Raw genomic sequence first — 23,060 nt, 5'->3', positions numbered from 1 at the left:
CTTATGAAAAGCCATTGGATTATAATGTTGGATCTCCGTGATGAAACTGTCATCAAGAAACAATAGAATGAAAGTATATTATTCTGTAAAGCTTCAAAAGATGTTCACTGTTTTTAATTTTGTGAGATTTTCAAAAACATTTTTATAATAGAGACTTAATTTTGTCAACTTCTCAATATTTTCATGTTAAAGCACCCAATATGCAAAAACCCCACAAAGATATTTATATTGGATGTGATGAATAACTGAGATTAAAAACTGTAATGCCCACATATGTGAACTTGTGGGGTGCTAGAAAAATAAAGCTGTTATTTAAGTGCCTAACATCATTTAATAAAACCACTTTCTTCCCTAGTGGAGTTTTCTGTCTCCTTGGAAGTCCTGAGAATCCCGTTATTTTCCCCACACTTCTTAAAGACCCCCACGTTTGAGCTTTCACCGGATAAGAATTATCCATAAAGCAATGCCGCTCCTAAATACTTAGAGGGGTCACTTTTCAGTGAGATGAGGCATAACCTGATGCTGAATGTCCTTTCATGCCGGCAAGGTTGTTGTGCTCTAGCGTCAGTGTGAGTTGAGGCTATGCATGGGCACTGAATGGTAGCAACCCTCATTCATAAGTGGTGATACTTTTTTCTGTCTTGAAAGGGTATTAGTTTGCCATTATGAATATCAGACAGTGGAGAAGCTTGGACAGCATCACTCTCTCTGATAATGTTTCTGAATTGCATAAGCTTGTGGAGTTGGATTTGTTGAGTTAGTCTCAACATTCAGTCACCACCGAGGACAGTAACTTGTAATATAGGTTTAGATTTTGGGTGGGATTTTATCTGTAAATGTTGTTTCGTATGTGAGTACTTGGAATGAATGTGTTGTTCATACGATTTTGTATCAGTGAATTTCATTTATTGGAAAGGTTTATTGCTACAAGCCTAGAATACCTTTCTGTGTTATCAGTGGCTTCTCAAGTTAAATGTGGATAGTAAACACAGTTCTTCAGAGGTCTAGTGTTCTGTTCAGAGAGCATCCACTGGCATCTTAAGCTCCTTTATGAGGCCCTCGTGTTCTAGTTCATTCATATTTATCTTATACTTCGTTTGATTATTTCTATTTCTTATCCCAATGTGTATTGATATATGTTTGTCAACACTACATTTCATTTACCATGTGGCAGCTCATTGATCATACAAATCTGTATCCTTTTGAACTTCACTTGCTGCTGTGTTTGTGTTCATCACTCACTCTGATTGAGTGCATCATCAGCAGTTTGAGTTAGTTTACTGTAGGAACCTCAGGCTCTGTGATAAATTAACATCTTATGTACATTAAATTGTACACAGTATTTCTGAGAGAAGACCTTTTGTAGAGTCCCTTGGATAGACAGATAATGACTTGGTGCTGAGTGGTTACTATATTGAAACTGATAGGCCAACCTTTTAGAAGAGCAGTCTGGGGAAATGTGGAATATAGGCTATTTTTCACTACTATAAAAGTTGCCATTTGGACCGAACTCGTTTCATCTGTACTATTTATTCACAGCTCTTTAAACAATTATCCATTCCTGTGTCCCATGTTGGATTCTTGTGGCTCTTAAATTATGCAACAGTCTGGCTTGTGGAACTCTGTCAAAGACTTCCTAAATTTCCAATAAATCATTACACTGTACACTAAAAAGAACAGGAGTACTTGTGGCACCTTAGAGACTAACAAATTTATTAGAGCATAAGCTTTCGTGAGCTACAGCTCACTTCATCGGATGCATACAGTGGAAAATATAGTGTGGAGATTTTATATACACAGAGAACATGAAACAATGGGTGTTACCATACAGACTGTAACAACAGTGATCAGGAAAGGTGAGCTATTACCAGCAGGAGAGCGGTAATACTACCTTTTGTAGTGATGGTCAAGGTGAGCCATTTTCATCACTTTACAAAAACAGTAGGAGGGGAAATAGTTTTACTTTGTGTAATGACACATCCACTCCCAGTCTTTATTCAAGCCTATCCGGTTTGCAAATTAATTCCAATTCATCAGTCTCTCGTTGGAGTCTGTTTCTGAAATTTTTTTGTTGAAGAATTGCCACTTTTAGGTCTGTAATCAAGTGACCAAAGAGATTGAAGTGTTCTCTGACTGATTTTTGAATGTTATAATTCTTGACGTCTCATTTGTGTCCATTTATTCTTTTATGTAGAGACTGTCCAGTTTGACCAATGTACATGGCAGAGGGGCATTGCTGGCACATGATGACATATATCACATTGGTAGATGCGCAGGTGAACAAGCCTCTGATAGTGTGGCTGATGTGATTAGGCCCTAGGATGGTGTCCCCTGAATAGATATGTGGACAAGGTTGGCAACGGGCTTTGTTGCAAGGATAGATTCCTGGGTTAGTGGTTCTGTTTTGTGGTGTGTAGTTGCTGGTGAGTATTTGCTTCAGGTTGGGGGGCTGTCTGTAAGCAAGGACTGGCCTGTCTCCCAAGATCTGTGAGAGTGATAGGTTGTCCTTCAAGATAGGTTGTAGATCCTTGATAATGCGTTGGAGAGGTTTTAGTTGGGGGCTGAAGGTGATGGCTAGTGGCATTCTGTTATTTTCTTTGTTGGGCCTGTCCTGTAGTAGGTAACTTCTGGGTACTCTTCTGGCTCTGTCAATCTGTTTCTTCACTTCAGCAGGTGGGTATTGTAGTTGTAAGAATGCTTGATAGAGATCTTGTAGGTGTTTGTCTCTGTCTGAGGAGTTGGAGCAAATGAGTTTGTATCGTAGAGCTTGGCTGTAGACAATGGATCATGTGGTGTGGTCTGGATGAAAGCTGGAGGCATGTAGGTAAGTACAGCGGTCAGTAGGTTTCTGGTATAGGGTGGTACATTGGCCAAACTGGACAGTCTCTACGTAAAAGAATAAATGGACACAAATCAGACGTCAAGAATTATAACATTCAAAAACCCGTCAGAGAACACTTCAATCTCTTTGGTCACTTGATTACAGACCTAAAATTGGCAATTCTTCATCAAAAAAACTTCAGAAACAGACTCCAACGAGAGACTGCTGAATTGGAATTAATTTGCAAACTGGATACAATTAACTTAGGCTTGAATAAAGACTGGGAGTGGATGTGTCATTACACAAAGTAAAACTATTTCCCCTCCTACTGTTCTTGTAAAGTGCTGAAAATGGCTCACCTTGATCATCACTACAAAAGGTTTCTCCCCACCCCCCACCCCCGGTCTCCTGCTGGTAGTAGCTCACCTTTCCTGATCACTGTTGTTACAGTCTGTATGGTAACACCCATTGTTTCATGTTCTCTGTGTATATAAAATCTCCCCACTTTATTTTCCACTGTATGCATCTGATGAAGTGAGCTGTAGCTCATGAAAGCTTATGCTCTAATAAATTTTTAGTCTCTAAGGTGCCACAAGTACTCCTTTTCGTTTTACGGATACAGACTAACACGGTTGCTACTCTGGAACACTGTACACTATTATCTGACTTGTTTATAACCTCCATCCAAGAGCCTAGAAACAATAAAATCACCTTTCCTTATCCATGTGTTCTACACTTTCATCTATTTATGACATACTGTATTACACATGTCAATATACCTAGTTTACCTTATTTATTTATCTATTATCTATTCATTCTTAATGCAGGTTGACTATTAACTAGTGTGACAAAGTTCCTCCTCTGCCTTGGTGGGTCTTGCACTTATTGGCGGATTTGCTCGCCTTGGAGCTTCACGGCAGCCCTCAGCTTGGCCATTTTTCAGAACCCACAGTCGAGGTTGACTCCTCCTGTGTCTGACCAGGAGTTGGGAGGTTTGGGGGGAACCCAGGCCCGCCCTCTACTCCGGGTTCCAGCCCATGGCCCTGTGGAATGCAGCTGTCTAGACTGCCTCCTGGAACAGCTGTGCGAAAGCTATAACTCCCTGGGCTACTTCACCATGTCTCCTCCCAACACCTTCTTTATTCTCACCATAGGACCTTCCTCCTGATGTCTGATAATGCTTGTACTCCTCAGTCCTCCAAGAATCCACATTCTCACTCTCAGCTCCTAGTGCCTCTTTCTCGCAGCTCCTCACATGCGCACCACAAACTGAAGTGAGCTCCTTTTTAAACCCAGGTGCCCTGATTAGCCTGCCTTAATTGATTCTAGCAGCTTCTTGATTGGCTGCAGGTGTTCTAATCAGCCTGTCTGTCTTAATTGTCTCCAGAAGGTTCCTGATTACCCTGTTACCTTACCCAGGGAAAAGGGACCTACTTAACCTGGGGCTAATATATCTGCCTTCTATTACTCTCCTGTAGCCATCTGGCCCAACCCTGTCACACTAGCTATCTATTATTTAGATCATTACTAGATCTGTGTTCCATTAACTCACTTCTTATCGGAAGTTACTATTATAAATCAGACATATTTACTGCTAGATTGAGCTTTTGCTTTGGTATGGGGTGATGAATAGCCATGCCATCCCAGGAACAGCACAGGCAAGGAATTTTGATACAGAATGCTCCTCTCTTGCTCCAGGAAGCCATTATCTGTGACACCACTCCTTCACCAGATACCGGTGGCCCACCTGTGTTGTCACAGCTGACCCACTACCATTGCATGTCCGAGATCATGTGGGAGCAATAATGGCAACAAGAGTGCCAGCACCTACTGCCTTCTCTGACCTCTCTCCATTTCTAATATAGTCACTATCTGTCACTCTTGATGTTGAGATTATACTAATTAAACAAATTCACCTCTAAAGTTTTTCTTTAAAGGGACTTGTACTTTTTTCTTAAGAGTTAAGTAGGTAAGCAAAAATATAGCCTTGAAGGACTTGTATAAAACACTATTGATTTAATATTTTTTCCTATAAAATATAAAAATGTGTAGCATATTATTGGCCTATTCAAAGGCTCTTGAAGTCAATGAGAGTCTTTCAATTGACTCCAGTGGGCTTCGGATCAGAACCTATCTACATATTACAAACACAAAACATTTGTTAAAAGAACATTACTAAGGTTGCAAAGTCAAGCACTCAAAAGTTAGGAAATGGCAGAATTAAGTTTTCCTATGCAACCATAACTTGGTCCCCTTTTGCATATAATTAGACACTGTCACATAATGCATGTGACCACTTACTATTTTCTCCATAGTGCCTCTGTGTCATTCGGTTCATCTGTAATGAGCATTCATTCAATATTTTATTTTATCCTCATTGTTCAGTATGTGGTCCCAGGAGAGCATGCTCTAGTGGGCACAGACTCTTCTTGCCAATGCCATTCCCCCAAAGCTTGACCCCTTCTTGCTTGTCCTCTCCAAGCTCTCCCTGTCCCAGTTCTGTTTCTTCCCCTCCCAGTCTTCTCTCCAGTCCCAGTCTCAGCTTCTCACCCGAGTTCTGTCTCCTTGCCCAGCCAATCCCACTTCCCCCCACCCCAGCTCCTCTTCTGATCTCTCTCTTCCTTCCCCATTACAGGTTCCCAGGCCCTGACTGCCTACTTTCCTTGACCTTCATCCAATCTCAGTCTCCCACCTACTCCCGCCCTGGCTCCTTGCCTCAGTCTCCTCCCTCCCAATCTCCTTGCTGAACCAGTCCCAGCCTTCCCTCCTCAATGATGTTAGCCTCAATGGTAGGGCATATAGTACATATGTATCCTTTTGACATGTGTTCAGTGACTTTCATTCTCATATTTTGTTGCATGTGAAACCTATTTATTATTATTTTCTCCTACAATTTTATTATAGGACTTATTAAGAGAAAGACCTATAGATATGAATTCTCAGATAACATCAGCTAGCTAGTTAGCTATTTTAAGATATAGTAAAATATATATGTTTTCTTTCCAAATAAAATTATATTTTTTCCTGATGTGGGCTCAGTCGCAACCTCATCCCTGTTCCTATGAACCAGCACAATGCAATATACACAGTATAGAAAAGTACGCATTTGATGCCTGATCGTACAGTCATTGTACAATCAGAATGTCCACTGGCTTCTTAGAAATTAATGGGGATTTTGCGAGCACAAAGATTTCAGGATTGAGCTACTTGTAAGTCTTGTTAGATAGTACACACTTAAAACCAGAACAAGCAATTTCATTTCCATTCAGACCAATGAAGAAAATTCAAAAAGAAGCTGGATCCATACTGAACAAAAGAAGACTTCACTTGAGCTCTTGTTACATACCATTTTCCTGAAGATTCAGTTGTTGATCTTAAATAGTCAAAGTTCACCAGCTATTACCACACATCAGAATCTGAGATACCACCTTTTTCCTGATAGCTATAATAAGACATAAATTGTAACTCTATTGTATCTTTTGACAAATGTTGACTTTTTAATGGCAGCCACTGTAATTGCACAGCTAAATGTGTTTTCAAAAATTACTATGCGGGAATTTGTTGATGTAAATCAAAGCAAAGAGTCTATAGGCATAAAGCCTGAAAAAGGAAATATATCAATATTGGTTTTTTTTTTGCTGTAGAATCCTGTTTTCTGTGATAGTGGTGGAAAGAATGGTAAAGTGCTCTTAGCAGTTTAAACAAACAAACAAAATTAGTTGTGCACAAATAGAAATATCCAATGTAAAGAAAAGACATTATTCTCAGTCTTTGGCCAAATTTTGCAACAGTATTTGAAGTTTTAGTGTATCACAGTCTTCAGCACCGAGAAGAAATGTTACACAGATTGACAGGAAGCCACAAACAGCTGATAAACATGGTTGAAGCTTCACAATTGATGATCTTCTCATCTACTCATTCTTTCTTTAAAGATCTGCCAGGATGTTATTTTCTAGATACAGTAGTGACACAGAAATTATGCTCTTAGTGAATTATCTCAGGTGAGTTCTGCTGAGATCGTTATACTGAACGCATTGTTACATTGTTTCTTTCCAAGTCCAGGTTCTGGGGTTTCTGTAGAAAGAACATTATAGAAAAGGTACAGTGGAGCAATTGTCTGCATTGTTAGTTATTCCTGACACTGATTAATGAAGAGTTGTGATCAGCTGAGACTGTCTCAATTAACAAGGGCCATTCAAATACCTCCCCTTTTTTTGTGTGGATTTTAAAAATACTTACTGAACAATATGTTTGTTCCATTAAAATTTTTTGTTCCTTTAAAACAAAAAAGCTAAAATTAATGTACAAATTCAGTAAAATATTACGCTTCAATTTCAAGCAATACTTTATTTCTGTGGGGCTTGTCCTTAGTTCAGTTGTTTAGCATCACTACCGAATAATACATCAAATACATTTTCCTTAAAGCAAAGCTTAATGTGCTAGCAGGTGTCCTACTGCAGAACAGCCACTATCAGACTATTATAAGCAATAACTCTGCCATCCTCTAATAGTTCCCTGTTGATTTCTAATGCAGATTGTTTTGCCCCCACACTGTAATTGCCTTTGTCATATTCCAGAATGGGTCCTCCTTTACATATTATTAGCTAGTAGGGGAGGTTAGACTTTTGTAAGAGATAGAAACCTCTGAATATAGCCATTCTGGTCCTTTTAACCAGAATTACCAGTCAGGGAGGGCACGTGTAAAAGTATTATGACACTTAGCACCTGCTTGGGAACGAGGTTTGAATCTGTGCAATTTAAATACACGTTTACATGAGATTTAATTTATCACAATTCCAGGGCTTCACAAATTATATATCCTGTATGATGCAAAGTTTAGGAGCCTGATTCTTCTCTCACCTTGGAGTCACAATAGTGTAACTATATTGATTTGAGAGGAATTACTCCTGATATACACCAGTCACTTACTGAAGTCTGGTCCCTTTTCTTTGCTAACAAGATGCATATCTAGAAAAACAGAGAACTCTGTAGTCTTAATTATAACACTTTTTCTCCCTTTCCTACACTTTTCTGTTATTATCTCTTGTTATGCCTAAACTTAGATGGTAGCTATTTAGGGCTCCTGTCTTTTAATGTGCCATCAAGTGCCTATTGCACTTGAGGCACTAGGGGCGGTGGGGGGGGGATCTTTCAGAAACACTCAGCATTGGCTGAATTCTGTTCCCATTTAAATCAATAGTAAAATCCCATTGATTCACATAGCTCCAGAAATGTTAGCATTGCAGATCTGAGTATTTCCATAATATATGGAAGTATTTTGGATAACTAAGAAAAGGGGGAAAGTAAAAATACTATAATTATGCTGGTTTATACAGTAGTGTTAGCTCAAGAGAGAATTAAGATTTATTTCCATGTAATGTTCCAGTATCACTCTTCATGATTAGTAGTTATAGCTTGTTGTTTGAATATAATGATTTAATTGCAGATATGACATGATGACAGTGGATGTTTTCTGATGGCTGATAATTACAAGCATTATATCACTGCAGTATAGGAAACAAATATAAACATTCCCTTTAAAAATAAAGGGATGGATCCTCAGCTGGTTTAGATTGGTTTAGCTCCATTGGCTTCATTGACTGACTATGACTATTTACACCTACTGAGGAACTGGCCTGAAGAGAAGGCAGGACAGTAGTTGTAATGACCACTTGAGTGATGCAGCTAAGATATGAGCATGCCTTTCAAACCTTGTTTAAATTCTGCTTGACACTTGTGTGTTCTTCTTTGATTCTGAAAGTAACCTAAATATGTAACTGATCGACGGGCACTTTAAATTAATTAATAAATCAATTAAATAAATAAAACGGACAGGTTAAAGCCCAAACTTGTGGTAACCTCCGTACAGCTAGTGGAAAATTGAACTTGTTTGAGTATTATTGAAAATGCTCTGCCACTGTTGGGAGAGGTAGAAACCTGGTTTAAAGAGAGGATATCCCAATAGAGGAGGTACAGAATTCTGTAGAACAGTTATTAAAAAAATTAGGGCCAAGGTTTTTAAAAATGACTAGTGGTTTTGGAAAAAGAAAAGGAGTACTTGTGGCACCTTAGAGACTAACCAATTTATTAGAGCATAAGCTTTCGTGAGCTACAGCTCACTTCATCAGATGCATATCGTGGAAACTGCAGCAGACTTTATATATACAGAGAGAATATGAACCAATACCTCCTCCCACCCCACTGTCCTGCTGGTAATAGCTTATCTAAAGTGATCATCAGGTGGGCCATTTCCAGCACAAATCCAGGTTTACTCACCCTCCATCCCCCCACACAAATTCACTCTCCTGCTGGTGATAGCCCATCCAAAGTGACAACTCTTTACACAATGTGCATGACAATCAAGTTGGGCTATTTCCTGCACAAATCCAGGTTTTCTCACATCCCCCCCACCCCCATACACACACAAACTCACTCTCCTGCTGGTAATAGCTCATCCAAACTGACCACTCTTCAAGTTTAAATCCAAGTTAAACCAGAACATCAAGGGGGGGGGGTAGGAAAAAACAAGAGGAAACAGGCTACCCTGCATAATGACTTAGCCACTCCAAGTCTCTATTTAAGCCTAAATTAATAGTATCCAATTTGCAAATGAATTCCAATTCAGCAGTTTCTCACTGGAGTCTGGATTTGAAGTTTTTTTGTTTTAAGATAGCGACCTTCATGTCTGTGATTGCGTGACCAGAGAGATTGAAGTGTTCTCCGACTGGTTTATGAATGTTATAATTCTTGACATCTGATTTGTGTCCATTTATTCTTTTACGTAGAGACTGTCCAGTTTGACCAATGTACATGGCAGAGGGGCATTGCTGGCACATGATGGCATATATCACATTGGTGGATGTGCAGGTGAACGAGCCTCTGATAGTGTGGCTGATGTTATTAGGCCCTGTGATGGTGTCCCCTGAATAGATATGTGGGCACAATTGGCAACGGGCTTTGTTGCAAGGATAAGTTCCTGGGTTAGTGGTTCTGTTGTGGGTATCTGATCTGAGAAACTTTCTGTTTTTCAGAAAGTGCTGAGTCAACCAGAATCACTAATCATTTTTAAAAATGTTGGCCAAAGAAACTGTTATTTGGCACAGATTGAGCAGATGAGTTCAATTATATCTGTACAATTATGAGAAGAATAGAGAGAAGATATAATAGTCATTGGAACTTCTATATGATTTGCCCCATGCTAATTTCCTCCTACTGTTACTCACACCTTCTTGTCAACTGTGTGAAATGGGTCACTCTCATTACCACTACAAAAGTTATTTTTCCTCCCTTGGTATCCTACTGTTAATTGAATTGTGTCCGTAGACTGACCTCACACTTGGTAAGGCAACTCCCATCTTTTCATGTATTTATACCTGCTCCTGTATTTTCCACTCCATGCATTTGATGAAGTAGGTTCTAGCCCATGAAAGCTTATGCCCAAATAAATTTGTTAGTCTCTAAGGTGTCACAAGGACTCCTCATCGTTTTTGTGGGATGATATTTCATGGGTTATTTGGTTAATTATTTTTGCCTAAGTGTCAGGCCAGTAACTAAATGCTGAATGCATTGTAATGTAGCAGCAGATTACAGTGTGTCAAGGATAACACCATTTTTGTTCCTTCTGGTAACATTCACTCATGAATATTAACATGTAATCTATGGATTGAATGTAATCTATGGATCTGATATTGCACAGGCTGGTATTTTCCAACAAGACTCACTGGAAACAATATTCAGGTAGCCTCAAATAAAACTGATACTAAAAGTGAAGTGGCTGATCTGTTTAGATGATCTAAATGCTATTTTCCAACTTTCTTAGAGCTGGTTCTGCAGTGCTGTCCTTCTCTTTGCTAATTGGTCTGACCATGGTTTTCTCTCACTGTTGGGGTAGCTCTGCAGTTTGACTGACCCAGGTGCTAATACTAACAGTTCTCTCCTCTCGGTAGGTTTATTCATCATCATCCAGGGTTTATTTTCTTGTACAATATCTCACATATAAAAATATATCAGACCCACCTGTATACTCTAGTTCCTGCACTCACTGATCTTGACCTCCTCTCTTTTAAAATATCTTAAGCTTTTGTGTAGTATTGTCAATGCTCCATCACTGATTCTCAGTCACTTTCAACTGTCAGACTCTGTCAAAGCCACGTACAGAGCCTGACCCCTTGTCCAGACTTTTTACTTTGAGTGTCAGGTGGTGTCAAGATAACCTGAGGTCACAACTTTGATGCTAGCAGTCTCCAGGAGGCAAAAATAAGAAGGTGGAGTGCCACCAGAGTCAGCATTCCATTAGAATGTGTTGGATGGCCAGATGTGAAGTTTACTAATCATTCCTGGACTCCCTGCAGAATGGTACTTATTACTCTGGAGAGCCAGAGTTCTAGAGACTTTTTCTACTTAAAGTCAGAGATTAAGCAGGTGTGGCAATGGCATAATCAGTCTACAGGTAGTTGTGCAACAGGAGCAAATCCAAGGCTTAGGGTGTGGATGAGGGCAGCAGTATGAATCAAAGACATGGACAGAGGTGGGGGGGTGAGCGTGAATCCAGGACTATGGTGGCGTATAAATGGACTGCATTTGGATGAATGTTACTGTCCTGAAATCTTATTCTGAAATCATTTTACAACCATCTTGAATGTATGGTATTCTCCTTATATTGTAGTTGTCCAGCTGTTCTGAGGAAACAAAGTGGAAAAAGTGGAGTTTCTCAGCTTGTAGATAGTGTACCAGATTCCGATTTCAGTTACATCTGTGTAAATCTGGAGTAACTTCATTTATGTCAATCAACTTGACAAATAAAACTAAGAGCAGAATTTGACTTGTATCTGTTTCAGTTCCCAACTGTAGATCTCACTTCTCTTCTGAGAGAAAGACACACATTATCTTTTCCACCTTTTATATTATTTCCACGTCCAGGTATGTATCAGTCACCATCTTTTATTAGTTATAAGTGTTATCATTCCTGGATGGTGGAATTAGTTCAATTTTTTCTAACTGAAGTGGTTCAATGCCTTAGCAATACTGAGAAAGCCTGGATTGTGTTGGGATAAAGCCCTTATTTAATACGAGTAACCAGCTTTTTAAAAAACTAACACAATAAATGGCCTGTAAGTTTAATCAATAATGCTGTTACTACAAATATCTGTCAAAATCTTTTAGCACTTTTTACTGTGCTTTCTGCATCTTCTAATATTCAAGCCACTTGCCTCAATATTCAGGTGCTAACATAGTTTCCAAACCATTTAAGCTTTACAATTTTCTTTAGAGACTGAGTCTATTATTTGACAAAACATTAGAATTACAGTTTACTTCTTCTTTTGCAAGATCTTACCTGCTTGTGTGGTAATTGTTTCAGCTTGTTCCTTTGATATGGTTGATCTTTGGTGTCTTTTGGGTATTTGAATGATTACGATAATATTATTTTGCCAAACAGGCCCAGCTGAAACAAAAACTTACATACTACCAGCAATGATTGATTCTGTTTAGTTTTTAGTAACACACATATATCGTATTTCATTATTATAATCCTTCTATCTTGCAAGGAGTAGCTCCATATTAAAAAGTTATAAAGGGAAGATGTTGAGGACAGACTCATTTCAGAAGAGAGTTAGAGCTAAAGATCGGCAAATATATATATATATATATATATATATATATATATATATATATATATATATATATATATATATATATATATATATATATATATATATCAGTGTCAGTTTTCTGCTTTTGTTTGGTATTTCATTTGTATGGCATGTTGGGCAAGGTCTTTGGCTGTCTTGAGTCTCCTTTGCACAGCTCCTGTGGTGAAAATCAGGATTAAAACCATCTAAACTGACTAGGGGTGGATTTCCACAGTGTCAAGGAACCCTCATAGGTATAAGGCTGGCACCAAAGGCTTCTGTGTAACTCTCTCCTGCCACCTGGCACTGTGGGTGTGTCTGAGAGTTGTGGGGTGGTTAAGGTATCCCTATACACCCAACAATTCCAAGGTGTTGAGACACGTTTTTTAGGTGATAGACTGTTCAACTTTGTGTCAGGGACCAGCCTGGTGGCAGCAGGATAGTCACAAGAATGTGTCTGTCTGAGAAGGTAGCTTATTGCCTCTTTAGCACCTCCCCTTCTGAACTGTGCTGAGTGCAGCTTAGATCTGGGCTGCCATATTTTGGCTGTCATCTGTCCCTTGTCTTCTGTGATTTGTTTCTCTTTTTCTTTTGCTTGTTTCTCTTTGCTTTCTGATTTGGATCTTTTTCTTACAGTATAAGGGCCAGATTGTGGCTTACACACCCACACAGGAGAACAATGAATACCTTATAACCCCCTGTGAGCGACCAAGACTTTGAGTGTGGGTATGCAGGAGCAGATACTGGGTGCCTGTTTGATCTTTCCACAAAGCAGATGGGTGGGGAGAGGACAGGGCCTTGGCTTGCATCTCACTACGCCTTAGCCAGTGCAGTTTAGCTGGAAGGTAGGGGTTGTAATTACTGTTGGTATAAGCCAGCATTCTTCCTCTGTCCCCTCACCAGAGTCAGGTGAAGCAGGAAGAAAATGGAGAGGTAATGCTTATATACCACCCCTTGCTCATAGCTGTACCCAAAGCCTCAATCTAGCTCTAAAGCAGTGGAAAAAAATGTAAAATAGTATTATATCAGGTGAGGAATATAGTTTTATATTGTAGTCTCATTCCTTTTTCGTTTTGTTTTTCTTCACCCAATAAAATGTTTAATCAAAAATAATAAATTCTGAACTGGAAATGGAGAGGTCTATCCAAACCAATCAACCTGCATATTGTGAGTCAAAAGCCAGAGGAAGAGGATGAAAGCATTTGCCTCTCTTTGCAGTCTTTCTGAATATAAAATTCAAGCCAAATGTGATGTCTGGTCGTAGACTGGTAAACAAGATTATTTGGCTCTGTTGAGTAAATTCTCAAACTGTTTCACTGCCTTATTTTATTACATACAAACCCTGTAAACAAATAACAGAAGAATTCATGGAAACTGTATTGTCTGGGACCACTTTAAAATGTGCATGTGTATTTGTTGTTTATTTACCTACTCTGACTTTTTTGTATACCTGTTTTAGTCTTTTAATTTACAGTGCAACCTGATTAGCTTTGGATGCTGTTGGATATTTAACTGTCTCAGAAGACTCTATATTTTTAGACAAAACAGAAGCACAATGTATTGGTGAAGCCTCTATAACGTTGTCTTTTTCCAACTGTTATTTTCATGACATCGTTAAGACAAGGCACTGCAGTTAACGGAGCCAGTGTTCTCATTTAGCTTTTCTAGCCTGTGATTAAATGGGAGTTGCTGCTTGTTGTAATATGAGTTGGCTGACAGAAGCTAAATCTGTCACAGGTGCTACAATTGGTACATCAGGAAATTTGCTTTCCAAACACTAATTATTCCCATAGTATCGTACTTCACACAAAGCACAAATGACACAGTCAGCAAAATTTCCTCAGTTTTACCTTTGTGCTGTAAATTAGGGTTTGTCTCCTACCATTGTATAAAGTGTAGATGATGGAAATTCTAATGCAGGGAACCCTTTGATTTTATAAGGTTTTTTTGCTTTAATCTCCCAGTCCAATTGCAGAAGACTTAGTTTGTTCCAATAATCACTTCTGAATTTCAAATCTATGATTGTCTATGTATTCTGTAGGGAGATAGTAAGGCATGAATCTGATAGGGTAGCCTAGAGCTTAACACATAAAAATGAAAATATTTTATGCCAGGAAGGTCCAGGCCTAATCCAGAGATATATTTAAAAATTAATATGGGGAATTACCTTTATTTGGTGAGATCTTGTAGGATATACCTCTGACCTCAAGTACACATCATTTTTATATTTGGCAGCCTCTCCTTCTCAGAGGCTTGGGACTGAAGAGCTGTTATGGGCTACTCCTCATTCCTTTGGGAGAGTGGCTTTTCCTACTTTTTTGCCTTTTCATTACTGAAGGGGAAACATGGATAATCAACTGTGGCTGAAAAAACAGAAAACTTCAGTTTACAGCCCTATCAGATATTCTCAGATCACGTGCTCACAAACACATACTCTTCCACTATAGGCACCCCTTTTATGTGACGTGCACATTTTCTGTTGCTTCCCATGTGGAAAAGCTTTTTACGATATCATGCTAGAGCCTGAGTTAACAATATTATCTATTTCTGCATTTAATCATAAGGGAAAACACCTGTCCGCAAAACCCCACTAGATATGAGGAAATGGCTCTGATGGCCTATTTCTTGGTTAAATACTTTATAACAGATCTAGCTGTCATCAGAGTGTGTGGGTCCTTGACATTAGCCACAGAATGACCTGCTAAAATAAACAGTAGAGCTTTGTTTTAGACATTTGCCTCTTTCATTGCCATGAATTGCCTGGAAACAGATGCAGAGGCTATACAAGTGTTTAAAAAGTAAATAGGAAACACTAATCTTGATAAATTAGTTAGAAAAGGTAAAACTCTGAATGCTGTATGTAAACTTACTAGGGATTGTTGGTTTGTTTTTCCATTGGGATTTATTTAATCTTCTATTTTTAATATATTGTAAACAGTCTCCAGAAAATATTTATTGACTCCCTGAGGATGAACATATTGTATATTGCTAGATTTCCAACAAATGAAAACATTTATGTAATTTAACTGATACTAGCAGTGATTCACAGCTGTAATTATTTGGCCTGTATACAGTAACTTCTGATTTGTATTTTTGTTTTATTTTTTGTAGGACTATTTGACAATTCACAAGTATGGCAATGCAGCCAGAAATGATCTCTGGAATACCCTGTCAGAGGTAAAGTACTATATAGCCTAATACACTGAGAGAAAAGCAGGAAGCCATAGTGGTGTTTTTATGCCGAGGTTGGAAGAGAATAGTGCCTATTGAAATGCCTAAGCCCAAGAGCACATTTAAAAATAAATGCTAAGAAGTACCGTTTGGGTTCACAGAAAGCGTCAACATAAAAAAACATGTTTTCAGTTGTTTGTGTTATATCATTGACATCAAATAAAGGGAAGGCCTGCTCCCATTGACTTCAGTGGGAGCAGGATAAGGTCTGTAAGTAGGAAAGAGCAGGAAAATGCGGTGCTTTGGCATTTGTATTGAATAGGCTTTTGATAAGTAAATATTCCTGATTTGTCGGAAGGACAGACCTTGTAAAGGCTTAAAGCTGGGCATTGTATTTTCTGGTGTCAACTGTTATTATTTGATGTCCTTAGACCAGCTGCAGGTGGTTACAAGGGTACTGAAAGCCACCCTTGCTTATTCTGTGCAGTTTCTTACTTTTTCCTTTGCTTATGTTAAAGCCTTTGGGGCAAATTCTCAGTGATCAAAAGTGCATATTAGTCAAAGAACAGTAGAACTCACAGCAAACATACAGGCACAAGATTGTGACTGCATTCTGGGCCATAAGCAACTACTGTCACATTGGATATGTCAAACCTGTTAATGGTGGGAATTAAAATTCCATATTCCCCTACCTATCAGCATATCTGTTGTCATCCTCTACATTCTCAAGATGTCTCACATGCAGACGGAGTTCTAAGGGGTTCTTCCTGGGATTTGCTTGGATTCACTAGGGGTCACTCAGTCCCTGTTCCAGCATTGGCAGGAAGTTAGAGGCATTTCTTGGTTGCAGAGAGAGCTGTCTCTGTCCATCCTTCACTTGCTTGCAGTCTCTCTCCCCATGAGGTGTGAGTCTTCCATTTCTGTCGGGTTTATTGTATTCCAGCTGAAATTCCACCCGATTTAATTCCACCTATTTAAAATTGTATTTTTTCTAGAGTTTCTGTATTAAACTAGAATAAGGTATTCCTGTATTTGCTGCAAGATTTATACAGTTTGCAGGTTTCGGGAAGGTCTGCATGTGCACAGCTTAGCGTTGGACATAAGAATCCAGATTTTCCAGTGAGTAGTGATTTTGGATGCCTAGCGTGAGACACCTTAAAGGGGTGTGATTTTCAGAGGACAGATGTTCAGCACTTTCTGAAATCAGACCTTTTTAAAGTATCTCAAGATGGGCACCCAAAATCAATAATCCCAAGAGAAAATATTCATCAGTGTTTCCAGCTCCTTTTTTAGCCTTTTCTGATCATGGAAATCATTTGCAAACGGCCATCCACAGTCTTTGTGAATGCTGGAAATGTGGGGAGGCAGGTCTGAAGCTCCACTCCTTTTAGGTATGGGTGGGATTTTCAGAAATGCTTCAATGACTTAGGGGTACAAATGAAAGTCATTGGAACTTGTGCTCCTAAGTCACTTAGGTGCTTTTGAATCTCCCACCCTGTCACTGTGTTTGCATTTTCTAGCTTGCCACATGAGTATTTATTGCTTTCAGTTCTTAAAGCTGTTTTATTTTGATATGCAATATTAAATGTATCTAGAAAGAAGGCTCCTCCTTGATTGATTTTTTTAACCATTTATATCCTGTATTTAGGCGTGGAAAGCGCCTGTGCGTATAGATGCTTAATTGCTATTTAAACAGCTAGACAAATTAATGGTCCTCTGGTTTAAAAAGTAAATGGTATTATGTGTTAGATACTAGTATTGCAACAATATACTTAACCAAAACATTTTTTTTTTGTAAGGCTCTAAAAAAGGTTGGAAAATTTGTAAATATCCAAGAGGTAATGGATCAATGGACACTACAGATGGGTTACCCCATTATCACCGTCATGAGGAATGAAACTGCAGACAATATTGTATTAATCTCCCAAGAACACTTTATTTATGACATTGATGCTAAAACCCCGGATCCTGACCTAGGAAACAACAGGTACGTGTATTTCTCAATAAATATTCCTACTAAAAGTTGTAGTTGTTTAGCTGCTTCATGCCAGTATTTTAAAGCAAAAGACCATGCCAGAATAACATATCTTTGTCTAGAATCAATGGCATGCTATGGCCCTAACTTTCTAATTTTATTAAAGATTATTCTTGTAAAAAGGATTAGAATTATATTAGATAATAAACAACAAAAGAAAGCTTTTTATGTGCACATTTGCATTTTTAGTGCTCTCTCTGTTTTTTTTCAATCTAGGGTATGCATTTATTCCTTGGCCTCTTCTTTTGGTTTTTTGGCACTCAGCGAAATGCACCAGCATGTGGCTAGATCCTTCTGATGTTGCGTACTTCAAAGTGGCTTTCAAATATCAGCAGGAGTATTCTCTTATTTTGACAGAAAATGTTAATCATCAGTCTTACAACAACTTAAATCAGCTTGTACAGATGCTCCCAATAGTCTGGTCATGTGTCAAGGAAAGACTAGACAACTAAAGATGAACATCTTATATGTTACCCCCTGAAAAAGGAGAAGCCTTTGGAAGTGCTTAAAACACAGATACGGGCTATTTTTAAAAGAATACAGAGCGCACTGTCAGCATACTAGGTAAAGGGAAGGCATAGTTGACTGTAAGGGCTTGTATAGATGAACAGCTAGTGCACGGCAAGCTGGGGAGTAAATCTATAGTGCACTAGCCTGTTGCATCCTAATTATCTGTATGGACCCTGCTGCTGTTCACAAGTTCCCTAGTGTGCTTTGATTTACCGCTCTATGAAATGAGAGTAGGTCAGTGTGCACCAATGAACATTCACTGTGCAGCAGCAGGGTCCACATGGAAGTGCACGGCATACTAATGTACTGTGGATTTACACTCCGACTTTCCATGCACTAGTGCAGGGGTGGCCAACCTGTGGCTCCAGAGTCACATCCGGCTTTTCAGAAGTTAATATGCGGCTCCTTGTATAGGCATCGACTCTGGGGCTGGAGCTACAGGCACCAACTTTCCGCTGTGCTGGGGGGTGCTCGCTGCTCAACCCCTGGCTCTGCCACAGGCCCTGCCCCCACTCCACCCCTTCCCGCCCCGTCCCCTGAGCCCGCCATGCCCTCGCTCCTTCACCTCCCCCTCCGAGCCTCCTGCACACCACGGCACAGCTGATTGAGAGATGCAGGGAGGGAGGGGAAGGCGCTGATCGGCGGGGCTGCCAGTGGCTGGGAGGCGCTGGGAGCGGGGGCAGGGAGGGAGCTGATGGGGGGGCCTGCTGATGTATTACTGTGGCTCTTTGGCAATATACATTGGTAAATTCTGGCTCCTTCTCAGTCTCAGGTTGGCCACCCCGCATTAGTGGGTTGTCTAGACAAGCCCAAAGTGACTTTTATGCCTCCCCTGATCTTGGATGCTGTCAGGAGCCAAACTAAACCTCAGGGCAAGTTAGAGCAGCCACATAGCTGCTGTAACTTACAATAGCTAGAACAGTCCCTTAGGGATAGGTCTTTCAGCTGGGATTGATAGAGCACTTAGCTCTCTGGCCCCACCTCCCGGTGGCATGCATCATAGTCACTTCCCACAATGTCTCCTCCCTGTCCCAAGCTAGCTCCATGACACTCCTTGCACGGTTAGTTCCTAAGGGGACTAAAGTTAAACTGACTATGCTGGTTTTATACCAGCCCAAAATTCCCTGACATTTCCCAATTAAGGCATCTTTAAGGTTGCTTTGCTGGGGCCAGGATCTGTCTGATCAGGTTGAAAGCAAACTCAAAACTATCTGCTAGGGTCGATGTCTAGAGGACTGCCATTTAGTCTAGAAGCTGCTGTCTTCACCTCCTCTGGTTGAATGTGCAAAGGTCACTCTCTGAATCTTGACTTGTCACAGAGAGGACAGTAGAAGTCATCAAAAGGTAAAACTAAGTGCAGATGTTCACGTGACATGTTTGGGTTTTATGGAACAATATTCCTGTAAGGGAGTTTGTTATTTTTTAATAACCACTATACTGTAAATTTAATCTCCATTGTTTCATGTGCCATGGATGTTGTGGAACTCATACCTAAGTATGGTACATAGTTAATTGCTGTTTCACTGGCTATATTGTTAGCTCCCTAGTGGGAGCTAAATTTAAGCATATGCTTAATACTTTGTTGACACAAACCCTATATTTGTTCAAGAACACGAAAGGTGAAAAAGTATATCGTGTGGATGGAAAGTGTCTATGCCTCACAGTTCAGTGTTACTCTTCCAAGAACAGTTTGGGCTGGTCGACATTAACTCTGTAAGTCAATCTAAGTTATGCTATTTCAGTGATGTAAATTAGGTTAACTTACAGTGGTGTCTACACCACACTCTCCCGTCGACATAGCTTCCAGCTCTCGGGGAGGTGGAGTGCAGATGTTGATGAGAAAGCACTCTCCCATGAATTTAGTGTGTCTTCACCAGACCTGCTAAATCGACAGCACTGCATCGATTGCTGCAGTGTCGAGTTAGCCAGTAGTGTAGACATGGCCTTTATCTATATATCATATTTATTTGTGTAGTGTTTTTTTGTGTCATGGAACACTATATATATTATAATGTATGTATGTATTTATACATGTATACGTGTTTGTGTGTGTGTATACACCCGCAGATAATGTGAGTGAATTTTATTATGCAGGAAAACAGTGTCTAATAGTGTTTAGATAACTTAAAACAAGTATAGTACTGAAAGCATTGAAAACTTCCGCATACATGTTTGTCAATGCATCTCAGTCTTAATTTGCAATAACTCTGCTACTCCAGTCTATGAGCAAAGGCTACCAGCCATGCAGTGATTTTGTGTGGATGTGGATAGCTGCGGGTTAAAATTAGACCATTACACTTACTTTCATTTGTGACCTAAATTCAGATTTGAACTCAAATTGCCGAAGGTGAAAGGCTAGTGCACTAACCCTCTTTACACTTCCTCGCCCCTCCCCTGAGAAAATAGGCTTTATGGTAAGTAGGTACTTAATGTTTGGATCCTCTTTTTTTATTTCTTCTTCTTTGCCCCCGTCTATTTTTTCCCTTTCCTCTGCTCCACCTTCTCATCCCTTATCCACAAATGGGGAAGAAACCCGTTGCAAAGTGAAAAATGTCATTGGTGGAAAATACCTAGGTCAATCAGTTTGATGGCAGAGCCACGTCCTGTCACTTTTCAGTTAAAATTATGTGCAAATCCTACTGACATGAAGTCTAAGTCACAAAGAAAACGGGCCCGTAACAATTAAGTGAAAGGGACACATACATGTTCTGTTAGTCTTTCAGACTCATCTTCTTCCAAACAATATTAGTCACATAGGTTGGTTATACATTAGTGTCTAGAGTTTTATATCACTGATCATTTAATTCATTGCAATGCTACACACTGACAGTCATGGCCTGATGGAAACAACATTTGTGTGTCTTTTACACATGTCCTTCTGTACCGGGGTGATCGTCTGAGCCATATATGACAATCTTCAAAAGTTTGAGAGCCAGGATGCTGAAGCCCTGACCCCCAGCAAGCATGCCCTGCTGATCTGAAACCCCGAGCCCCAGCAGATGCTCCCCGTGGGGCTGAAGCCCCAAGACCCCCCACCCCACTGGGCAGAAGCTAGAAGCGATATGCGGGGTCACTTGCCCCCAGATTTTTGCCAGGGTTTTTTGGCCCCACTGGGTCACATGGTGACCTCTTGGAGAGGTGGATTAACTACACCGATGGAAACCATTTCCATAGATGTAGGAAGCATCTGCACTCCAACAGCATAGCGGCAGTGCTGTAGCTGTACCACTACGGCGGCTGTAGTTTAGACATGGCCTTAGAGTATTAGTCTTTGGGAATCCAGGTCTGGGGCTTTGATTCAGCATAGTGTAGAGGTAAGCACAGGTGGCGGTGGCTAGGGCTAGAGGGGACTCAGCCCCCCAACTCCACTTCTGGCGGGTGGCACCGGGGCAAAGAAGGGAACGGGACAATGTAGGGGGAGGGCCCAGCCTCTAGGCTGGATTCCCAGCAGATGGAGCTAGATTCCTCAGTCCTGGCAGAGAGCACTGGAAAGGGAGGGAATCCTGAGGTGGTGGGGGAGAGGACCCTCAGGGTAGGGGGGGATGTCCTGAAGTGATTGTGGCAGGAAGGAGGGAGATCCTGAAGTGATTTAAGGGGAGGTCCTGGTGGAAGGAGGGTTGCTGAGGTGATTGGGGTAGGAAAGGAGAGTCCCAGAAGAAAGGGTGGATCCTGAGTGAGGCCCCACATTTGGTGGCACTGGAGGTAGAGTGGGTGAGACATTGCAAGGGAAGGCCCATCTGTGCATGGATGCACACGTCAGGTGATGCTGTGGCAGGTTCGAATTTGTGAGCATTAAGAGTCAACAGGCCACAGCAGGGAGCCAGCCCCAGCCACATTGGACAGGAGCCCCTCTGCAGGGTGAGTGCGGGCTGGACTCAGCTCACTCTCCCTCCCCCAAGAATTTTCAGCAGTTGCTTATGAAGATAAAGGCTAGCCACACTTCCCCAAAGCTTTGGTGCTTGTTTGGGGTTTGTTTTTGCTGTGGGTGGTGGTGTTTTGGTGTGGTTTGTGTTTCCCAGATTAACAGGATTTAGGTGGGAAGGCTATGACAGATACAGAGGCAGCAGTGGGAGTGACTCATGTAGTGGAAGACACAATGAAGATGACTGGATGTGGAAGCTGCGGTATGTACATGATCCTGGAGGGGGTACCTGAAAAGAGTTTCATCAGCATGAAGTGCCATCTGATAGAGCTGATGGAAGAAAAGATCCGAGGATTGGAGAGGCAGGTGCAGACTCTGGTTGACTTTAGAAGGGGGTTTGAGCAGATGATGGAGCAAAGACATGAGGAGGTGAAGGGAAAAGCTCAGACTTGCAGATGGAAGCAGGACTGAGGAATTCTGAGGGGAGACTGGGTGAGGAAAGTGGTCAGTGGAAGCATGTGACTAAAAGAACCAGGCAGAGGAAAAGACGGGCTAGTGAAGGAGAAATAGAGCTCAAGAACAGGTTTGCAGAGTTGGAAAATGAAGAAGGGGCTCAGCAGGTAGTCACTGAAGGTGGAAGGGCAAGGAAGAAGAGCAGAGCGGCTAGTCCTATAGGAAAAGGGGAAGAGTCAATGGAGACTACACCAAATATGAGCCTCAGGAGGATACAAGATGGGTTGAAGAGGATTACAAGGGAGAATAGGAATGGAAAGAACTTGCAGCCAGACAGAACAGGGGATACACTGGAGAATCGCACCATCACCAGGAAAAGGCAGGTCTACGTGATCAGGGACGCCTTATTGAGAAGAATAGACAGGCCTGTAACCAGAGCTGATCCAGAGAATAGAAGGGTGTGCTGTCTTCCGGGTGCTAAGATACAGGATGTAGACCTGAGGTTGAAAAGGATCCTAAAGGGAGCGGGAAAGAATCCCGTAATTATCCTTCATGTGGGAACAAATGATACGGCTAGAT

General features: G+C 40.7%; 1 protein-coding gene across 2 annotated transcripts in view; it reads left to right on the top strand.

The window, feature by feature from the left end:
* TRHDE (thyrotropin releasing hormone degrading enzyme) overlaps positions 1–23,060 on the top strand; it is a 338,154-nt gene that overhangs the window by 212,623 nt on the left and 102,471 nt on the right. For both annotated transcript variants that reach the window (XM_073327757.1, XM_073327756.1), the window contains 2 exons: positions 15,562–15,627; positions 17,421–17,608. In XM_073327757.1, the coding sequence (XP_073183858.1) occupies positions 15,562–15,627; positions 17,421–17,608 (254 nt within the window). The remainder of the gene's footprint in view (positions 1–15,561; positions 15,628–17,420; positions 17,609–23,060) is intronic.

This window comes from Lepidochelys kempii, chromosome 1, assembly GCF_965140265.1.
Source record: "Lepidochelys kempii isolate rLepKem1 chromosome 1, rLepKem1.hap2, whole genome shotgun sequence".
Classification (NCBI taxonomy): Eukaryota; Metazoa; Chordata; order Testudines; family Cheloniidae; genus Lepidochelys; species Lepidochelys kempii.
This window is presented reverse-complemented; position numbering and strand designations above follow the sequence as displayed.